Here is a 9,764-nt window from a genome sequence, read left to right as displayed (position 1 = left end):
CCATACATAGCTGCTTATCTTACCAGTCTCCTCATTTTACCCTCTTCAGTACTGTTTCATCTGCTTTTCCCCTGAGGTTACAATCTTATTTTTAAGTTTTGGGTGCAATGTGCTTTTGCACCTCTAACATATGGGTGCCAAAAAATTCTCAGATGCAACAAAACGTACTTCATTTTACTCTATGTAATCATGTACTTGTGACAAGCTCTTCACTGTCCATCTTTTCCAGCGCTAAAATTTGGACACTGCAATTGTATTTGTAAGGTAGGCAGTTTTGCTTCTTTTCAGAAATAAAATTTTACTGTGATGCTGTTGTCATCCACAATAATTCTTATAGATTCAGCAGAAACTTCCAAACACAAAAATTCTTGTTTATTTATGTTGTGGAAGTCTGAAGTGAGTCACGGACCAAGAAATGTTGTATCACTAAGGAAAGGAGCATAGCTGTTACCACATACCTGTCATTAGTGTATTAGAATCTTTCTGATTCAACACTAAGGTGATTTCCTCACCTATGAAATCTGAAAACACAGACTGCATTAAAAAACTGATGAGTTTTGACTGCTGATTTCTGCTTTCAAATTGAAATGTTAGATTTACAGAGAAACCTGTTTGACAAGAAAGAGTGGTTTCACAAAATCTATGATTGGCTCAGGCCTGGAATTTTATTCAATCCATTCAAAAAATAGACAGAACTATAAGGTGGCACATATTGTTGGAAAATACAAATGTCACATCTTTTTTATACGGTTTAATTTAAATCCATAGATTAAGACAGTGAAGTAATTGCCCCAGGTGACAAAAGAATTAAGGTTCTTCAGTGAAAGGACAAGTCTTCAGGTAAGCATTTACACAAATGTTATCCGATTAAGCATAACTTTTTCTATTACCTATAAAAATATAAACAGCATTTCAAAATGTCTTTAGATAGGTATGTTAAGGTCATCTAACATGGATTAATATACTGGCAGAATATGGGGCCTGGGCATGTCAAAAGACACTTATTAATCCACATCCTGTCAAAACCAGAATAATTTTTATGAGCTTCGAACATAATATAATATAACGATAGAACGAGTATCAAACCAAAGACACAGAAGTATGATGTTCCTTTTCTCCTCCCATATGAATTCCTTATCTTTATTTTGTATTTTTTGCTAATATGGCAATGATTAAAAGCAAAGTGACAGTTTTGCACAGGTTAATTGTAACTCAGGATCAAATATCATTTGCCTTTCCCAGAATGTAACATTACTGGGAAGTGTGCCGGGCTCAAACTAAGGGCAACCCAATGTCACGTGTGTTCTACCTGCATGTTACTACTTCGCTACGGACTACAGAATGAGATGGGAGGGCAAGTGCAAGTTACAAGGGCAGAATCTTGGCTTCCTGGACAGCAGAACCAGGGAGTAAAAGTAAGACCAAACAATATTTTAAAAGCAAGAGGAAAACAAAAAACAAAAAGGCCAACTCGTATAAACTCATATAAACAGTGGGATGCAGGCTATTCCTAGTACAGCTGTTGTAACCACACCCAATATTCTCTAGGGTTACAGTCTGATAAGCTAAACAGCTAATCATTGTTGCAAGGATTTCTTGGTTCAACACAGATTAAAATGTTTGAATACACTGAACATATTGGTCACAGCTCTAATCATATAATTTCACTTTTTCCAATCCTAAATTTGTATTGGAGCAGGTTCTCAATCAGCTGTATGTTTGTATAGCAGAGCACTTGATGTAATTACTAGCATGTATGCCAACAACAGCTGATATTTTCCAGTAAAGTGATGTACAAGTGAGAAACAAAACCAAAGGAGAGGGTCAGGTTTCAGATAAAGGTTGGACATTTTGAACTGTGGACAAAGTGACAGGTATCTTTGACTCTCCTGGTGCTGGCGCTTTTGTGACTGGGTTTGCATGGGCTTTTATATCAGCTATTCTCTCTTTAAATCTTTGCTGGAGGTACTTTTCTTCTTTGGAGTAACTTTTAGCAAAAGCAGACATCAGCAGACATGCTGCCATGGTGGTCCCTCCAATACAAAACAAGATTGCTCCTGCCAGCTTGCATATATCAAGGGACCCATTAAACTGAATGGCACGGTTATCAACCACAACAAAATCATCTTCCCCGAGAGCTTCAATTTTCGGTGGCACAAGAAAACCAACTACAAGAACCGTCAAGCCTATCAGCATAAAAACTGTTCCAGAGATGAGTCCCACCTGTAAAACAGAAAAATTTAATAATGAACATGGCCTTCCAATTTTCAGTTAGCAAGTAGTACTGGAAAGCATTTAGGCAGTGTCTGCAGGAATAGCTCTCAGTTCTAACAGAAAGTTGTTATTTTCTTTCGGGTCATATATGGCCTTACTAGAACTAGAATATATAGAGAAACTATGTTTTTATGACTAATCTTTATATAAATCAGTATGTATATTGGCATTTCTGGAAACAATGGCATACACATCTATGCAAGCTTCTGCACAGCATCTCATGTCCACAGGCCAGTGACAGAGAGGATCACAATTTAATCACAGTACTGTGTGATTAATTACTACATTAGCTCATAGAGTGGTGATTAGCACCAACAGTTCAGTCCCTGCTCATGGTTATGTCATATCCATCACTTGCTTTTTTCTCCATGAAACGTCATTCCCTTGCCAGGATGAAGGACGTTGCTATGGCATGAACCGATCACAAAATATTTCTAGCACATTTCAACATTACAACTACATTTCAACTGTAAGTGCAAAGTTTGATTTACACAGGATGCCCCTACTTTGAGTGGAGGGGTTGGATTAGATGACCTCCATGGCCCCCCTCCAACCTCAGTTATTCTCCGATTCCGTTAAGTTTCCTAACCTTAAGGGGAAATCTTATTGTTTTCTTGATGCCTACATCATATGCTCCCAGTGTTACCGCTCTTAATCTACCATTGTTATTCCTAAAAATCTGAAGAGATTATTGCAGGTGGGGAGCAGAGGTAAATTACCCTTGTGTGTTATAGGCAGGGTATCTCAGACAAGACTATTGACTTTGGACGTTTCAGTGACATGGCTCTTTGTGACAGAGAAACTAGATGATCCAAAGACCCCAGAACTCCCTTGGAATCTGATACGTATTGGTAAAGGAGTCCTGTTTTCAGGGGGATGGTTATTCACTCATCTCACTGAAAACTGAGCAACAGAAGGCCTTTCCGGATGAATGCCTAAAATCATGAGTTACATGTGAAAATCTCAACATGGAGGAGTTTCTCCCTGCAGTAACCAGCAATGGGCAGTACCTTCCAGAACATAGAGCTCCACCTGCTAGGCGATCTCTGGATCTGAAAATCATCCTCATACTCCCAAATTGAAGCTGTGCAGTCCTCATAGAACTGATGCAGGTAGGACCGAACTCCATAGCGCTGGTAACCTCCCTCAGTGCTGCCCTGCGCTTGCTTGGACCCGCAGATGTCAGCATAGGAGCTCATCCTTCCCACCTGCAATCAGAGGTTTCAGGAAAAAAAACAGACCTCGTTAGTGATGCTGCAGGAGAGCAAAGCTGGCTACAAGCGCTCTAGGTGACACAAAGAACCATGTAAAAATTAGCCTGGAAAAGTTGTGCGCAGTGACTCAGCTCCTGCAAATCCAGAGCAGTCAGCATCTTGGCACAGCAGAGCCTAAAGGTGCCGCTGGAGCACTGGAGGTCCCAGTCCCCATCATTCACACTAATGTGCTACTGGATTTCCATGGAGATGGAAAAAAGCAGACCATATCAGGTAACAGAAGCCAGCATCCCTCAAAGGCTGCTATTATCTCTTGAGTTTGTAACCTATACAAGTTTTCCAAACTGCTGGCAGAATTTTTCTTAATCTCTGTTTTTGCCTGAGCCTTTGAACTGTGGGATTAGGCATAGACAGAACATACACAGCCACGGGAAACAGACAAAGATAAGTCTAGCCAGACTGAAGCTGTATATACCCTGTGCTTAAACATGGTTAAGTAAAAATGAAAAAGATGGAACGCTTTACCAGCATGGTGACCTGCTCACCAGAGAAAATGAAATGCAAACACTAAACTTGTGGCAAATTTTGGCTCCACAGGAGAAGTCAATGTCCAAGCTCACACTGACATTATTAAAATTAAAATTTCACCTGCTATGAAAAGTGCTGACAGTGTTTCCCATTCTTTCCACTTCATCAAAGTTCTCCTAATACACAAAATTTGTATTTAACTATGCAGGTCCCAGGCCTGAACATGCTTGCATAAGTTTGATGCTACTGAATTCATTAAAGTAACACTAGCCCCTAAAAAAGCTTTAGCAACAGGTCAATATTATTTAAGCTGACTGACTTCTTTTTAAAGAGTTCAAAAAGTCTTTATCCAATGGGGAATGTTAATGAGTACTTGCATCAGAATGTCACAACTCAATTTATGTCAGCTTCAGATAGTTCACTGGATTGCCAAACCATTGCAATTTTACTTAGGGGGAAGAAAGGAAGTTTTGATGTGCTCATTGTAACTATGACCTCCCAATCCACCCCTCTTTCTTGTAGCCATGCAGCCCCTTTGCCCTTCAGGAACAGGTGACCTTGCTGGGCATGAAACACCAGAGTATGCAAGCAGTACAAATACCTGCTTAATTTAAATGTAGCAAAGTCAGAACGCGCTGCTGAGGAATGGCAGTAGGCTGAAACTCTTGGCTGGTACTGTCACCACTGGTATGACAATCTTTTAATCCCTTGGAATCTGGTTGCTTTCATGGCTCAGTGATAAAGCAAGTTTGCTGTTTCCTATTTATTTCCTCTTTATTGTTAATAATAATCTTGGCTTTTATTCCTTTGGTATTTTTAATATGTATTTAGTTTGAGATTTCACAATCTTGCTGGCTTATAATTGCAGACTCCCTATCATGGTTTGCGGTGAGGTGTCAAAGCTTTCACCAAAGGTATGACCGAGAGGAACAGGAGGCCTGCAAGGATGCAGAAGTCCCTTGTCTAAGGGTAGCCTGAGCTCCCTCAAGAAGGGGGTGCTGGCAGCTGAGCTCTGCAGAGCAGCAGCGGTAACACTGGGCACAGCTGCTGGGAGGAGCTCCTGCTCTGGAGCCAGAACTGCCTTTTAATCCCTTTCAGGTTCCCCATCTCACTTCAGCTTCCAGAGACCAATTCTTCCTCTGTAAGGTGTTAGCATGTCAAAGAAATGCTCTTCTGCTCCATGAACTGACTTGCTCTCTGCCGATAGTGTCAGTGCCCGAGTGGGTCTGCACAAGTTGTTGTCCTTCCCGGGGTGGTGGTGAAGTAGTAAGGTGGATGGAGACCTTGAGAGAGCAGGAAAATCCTGGAGGGTGCCAGGCTCGCCCCAAGCAGCAAGGAGAGCCTGGCGGCTGGGCCACTGCATGCCATAGTGGCGCATGAGGCCGATGAGACAGCTCCTGAACAGGCTCATGCAACGCTTGCTAAGGACAGGGCGGCACCAGAGAGTTCATGACAACTTAACACCGTCTGACAAAACTAAGTCACTGCTCAGCAGTCATTACATATAGGCAAATGCATATGTCAGTAATCCTGATGCTTCCCACTACAGCTAACAGATCGAAAATGTTATTACTGTTTGTTATGATCTTTTACTGTGCTATAAACTTTTGATCTTTATTACTTTTTTGAGGCAAAAAAATAATGATATGGATATAAGTATATAAACTAAACCCTTGTGGGGAAAAGCTGGAAGTTATTCTGCTTTTAGAACATGGTTGCTCTTGTTCTTATCCAGCATGTAAGAGAGTTCTTTTTGTTGTTTTTTTTTCCTGTTTTTTTCTGTTTTTTTCCTGTTTATTCCCCACCTGAAAAGAGAGGAATAGAAATCCTGTTTTTTTCACTGCACCCATGTCTTCAATAGCTTCCTGTCATCTTTCACAGAACAAGCATTGAAAAGTTTTCATAAAAACAGAGTTCTGCTGTCTAATATTTTTTCTCATATAAATACCTTAAAATGAAAGGAGAGTATGGCAAGATCATCTATAGAGTTGACTAAGTTAATAGCAGTCAGCAAAGTATGTTTCAAAGAGAAATCATGGAAAACTTCACAATTCAAAGAAAGAGTAACAAAATGATATTCAGTAAAGATGAGAAGTGCCTTAGCCTATAAAAATAGTATTCTGAACCCTTTTCAATAGCTCCTTAATCTTCACACTTGTGGAAGCAGGTAACTGCTATCTGCACCCATTCTACAGATAGGTAGGGGAAAGAGAGAGAAGAATTGTGTGTGGAATTTGGCAAAATCATCTTAAATTAGTAGAGTCTGGAACTGAACCCAGAAATCACCGTACCTAATCTCAGTATAAGACTACATACTACAAATGAAGCAAAATGTAATTTATCATAACTGCCTCAGCTCTCACAAACAGGCTTACTCAGCCAAGATTTACCTCAAGGATATCACATAATAATAGTTTATGTCCATATACCTGAAAGTGCTTTTGGTTATTTTTTAGCAAGCATTGCATTTCCCACATCACAAAGAGAAGGAAATAAAGAAGCCAACCAAAGCTCTACAGAACATCATTCTCTCTCTTTATTCTCACACCAACCCCAGCTCCTTAAATAAATTATGTTTAATTCCCTGCCAACTTAGGTTACTCAAGTAAGCATATTTAGCACCAGACAAGGAGCAGAAGGGAAGGTATTTTCCCCAGGTGTAAGTGACTTCATAAAGTCAAGGCAGAGAAGGACCTGACCTAATTTGACAAGATCTAATATGACCAGATAACCTGGCCTGCTGAAGCTCATTTGCATTGCACCAGCTGCCACCCAAGGTATTGAGGACAATTTTAGGGCTTCTTTGTTTCTTCAGAATTCTGGAAAGCAAATGAACACACTGCCAAATGTGAACTAGTAACTGTAGTATACTGAAATTAATTCACGGAAACTCAATGGAACATGACAAAAGTCAACTGACTTTCAGAAATTGGTATAAATAAATATTTATGCTTATCTTGCATTAATTGCATTATCTATACATCTCTTTGTGAAGAGAGATATAGCATGCTATGGTGTTTCTAATGCATTGATGAAGACCTGTAAGAATGACACAGCCTGGAATCACTTACATTACACATAGATTTTTTTACCAATTTAAAATAGGAATAGATGCTTGTGGTCAGGAATTTGAGCCAAATGATAAGAGCTTGTGAGACTGAACATGAAGCAAAACAGAAGAATGATCTTTTGGTCAAGAGTTGTGAGAGCATCAAGTAGTATTACCTTTTAAAATGAAAAAAAAAAAATTAGCTGTAGCCAACATCATTAACTCTTTTCTCAAGGACTCCATTATATTACTCCTACTGCACATACTCTTTTTTTGTATAAACTCCTGCACTTATGAAGATGAATAATCTCCTACTTTGTGTCCCTTAGAGACAAGGGAAGAAGTCTTCCCATCCCTATATGGCTCATCAAAGCAGCCTGGTAATTTAGCATAAAAAGGTCTCTTTTCTCAGCTGCAGTTGAAACACAGTGCTGTGGTTCTGGCTACATAGGAATGAGGCAGAGGAAATCAAACAGTCAGGAGAAAACGGTTCTCCATAAACATGAGGGAAATGTGTGTCATAGCATCAGTTTACACAGTATGAATAAATATTGCAGTAGCTATGTCCTTTGAGTGTTGATGTGTATTTGTTTCACCTTTATGGCTGAGAAACTGAAAACTCAAATGTTGGGAAACTTTCCCTGAAAAAGAGAGAATCACTGTTACCCAGATCTGCATTATGTATGAGCTCAGAAGACGCATGTTGGCCACAGAAAGTGGTTTATCTTTGAAAGTTTTTCACTGTCAAAACCGGAGGTGCCTGGGAACATGTGGGATGCAGGATCACAGCTTCTGAGCCCACCGCTGCAGAGTACCGATCCCCTAGCAACTTTAGTTTCCATGGTAAAAGCTGTCCTTTGTTTACTTTGAGCTTCACTATTCTCCACTGATCCAGAGAGATGTGACTGGGTTGGTGAATAGGCACATAAAAAGACGAGCGTACGCCAAGAAAAAATTACCCAATAAATTGCCAAACTACTTTGCTTTTTTATCGATCCGTTTGGGGGATCTACAAAACGCAAGCAACTGGCAAGTGAGAGGCAGGGCGAAGCAGGCGAGGCCGTGCCACCGCACCTCGACACCATGCGCGTGTAAACCACCGTGGGAAATGGCTCCGCGGGGGCGACGTCCCTCTGCCCCTTCTCCAGATTCACAAGCGCTCAGCGGACCCTCGTGCTGGGAGGATCACGCTCCCAGTCTTTCCCTGCGGAAAGGGAGGCCCCCCATGAAGGGGGAGTACGGGGTTAAGTGACGCATCCTCAGCGAAGGTCTCTGACAGTCTTCCCGATGCCTAAAACACCTGTCACGGCAATGCCCCGCACTTCTCAGGCCCCCGGAGCCCACCAGGAGCCCCGGGCCGGCTGCGGGCGGCGCGGCGCGGCGCGGCGCTGGGGAAGGCGGCTGCCGGCGCCTCCCCGGGGGCCTCGGGGCCAGGCGGCGCCGCGCCGCTCCGCGGTGACCCGCGCCCGGCGCCGCCGTCCTCCATTTTGTGCGGGCCGGCGGGCGCCGCCGCCCGCTCCCGCCTGGCGCCCGCGGGGTCGCTGCGACGCCGGGCGGCACACGCCGACCTACACGGCCGTGCTCGGGCCCCGCCGCCGCCCTGAGAGCGGCTGAGGGCCCGGCGCGGCCGCCCTGCCCCTGCCCCGCGCCGCGGCGCCCCCTGGCGCGGCCTCGTCCCGCAGCAGCGCCCCCTCCGGCAACACCGCCCCCAGGAGGCCCGGCCCGGCCCGGCCGGCGCCCGCTCTGCCCTCCTGCCCCTCACCAGCCCCCACCGCCGCCCCCCGCGGAAGTTCAGCACCGCACGTCGGCGGGGAGCGCCGCTCCGGGCGCCATCCCCCCCCCCCCCCGGCGGCGGCGCAGGGGCAGCGCCGCGGCCCCCGCCCGCGGGCGAGCTGTGGAGCCCAAGCCCGCCGGGAGGCCGGGACGCGGCGGGAGGGCGGCGGTTACCTGAGCCTCCTGCCGCTGCCCACGGCCGGCTGAGCAAATGCAGCGGCGCTAGCTGCAGATCTCTCGGCCCAGTCCCATCTCCGCTCTGCGCCGCGCGGGCCCCAGACACCACGTCTTATTCACAGCCCGGGGCGCCGCTCGCTCCGTGCCTGCGCACTGAGCCCCGCCGGGCGCTGCGGCGGCGCCGAGGGGCGCCGGGACGCCGAGCCCCGCCGCCCCGCCGGAGGCGCCCCCGCCGCCCCCGCCTGCGCACGTCGAGGTCACATTGGCTCCCCCACATCGCCGGTTCCCCCCCCATCGGCGCCCCCCCCATCGGCGGGTCCCCCACATCGGTGGGCCCCCCCATCGACACCCCCTGTCGGCCCCCCCCATTGGCAGCCCCCCCCACATCTGCTGCCCCCCCATCGGCGGCCCCCCCCCCCATCGGCAGCCCCCACGCTGCCGCCCCCTCTCTGGCCTGGTGCGAGCAGGACCTGCCTGCTGCGGCCACCGGCGGGGCTGTGCGCCCGGCCCTGGGCCCAGCCGTGGACGGCAGGTGAGTGCACCTGGCCGCTGAGGTGTCTGCCAAGATGAGGAGGGTGCCCTTGCATAGGGTGAGCGAGGGGAGCCGTGGGGTCAAGACTCTCCCGAATCACAGCCTCCACCCCCTCCTCTGTTGCAGGTCCTCCTAGCATTGCATCTGCGGACGTGTCCTGGAGCGTCTACGTTTCATGTTTTTAGCAGGTTGACACGTAATTTCTGTAGCGTGTGGA

The 9,764-nt window shown here is 46.0% G+C and overlaps 1 protein-coding gene across 1 annotated transcript; it reads right to left on the bottom strand.

Annotated features, from left to right (window-relative positions):
• Window positions 1–641: 641 nt before the first annotated feature.
• NRSN1 (neurensin 1) lies at window positions 642–9,207 on the bottom strand. The gene is made up of 3 exons (XM_067292390.1): window positions 9,013–9,207; window positions 3,285–3,482; window positions 642–2,223 (listed from the first exon to the last, which is right to left on the bottom strand). Exons 2-3 carry the CDS (start codon window positions 3,471–3,473, stop codon window positions 1,825–1,827), a joined length of 588 nt encoding a protein of 195 aa, XP_067148491.1. The 5' UTR covers window positions 3,474–3,482; window positions 9,013–9,207; the 3' UTR covers window positions 642–1,824.
• Between the last annotated feature and the right edge of the window lie 557 nt (window positions 9,208–9,764).

The sequence above is a fragment of the Apteryx mantelli genome, chromosome 2 (assembly GCF_036417845.1).
Source record: "Apteryx mantelli isolate bAptMan1 chromosome 2, bAptMan1.hap1, whole genome shotgun sequence".
Classification (NCBI taxonomy): Eukaryota; Metazoa; Chordata; class Aves; order Apterygiformes; family Apterygidae; genus Apteryx; species Apteryx mantelli.
This window is presented reverse-complemented; position numbering and strand designations above follow the sequence as displayed.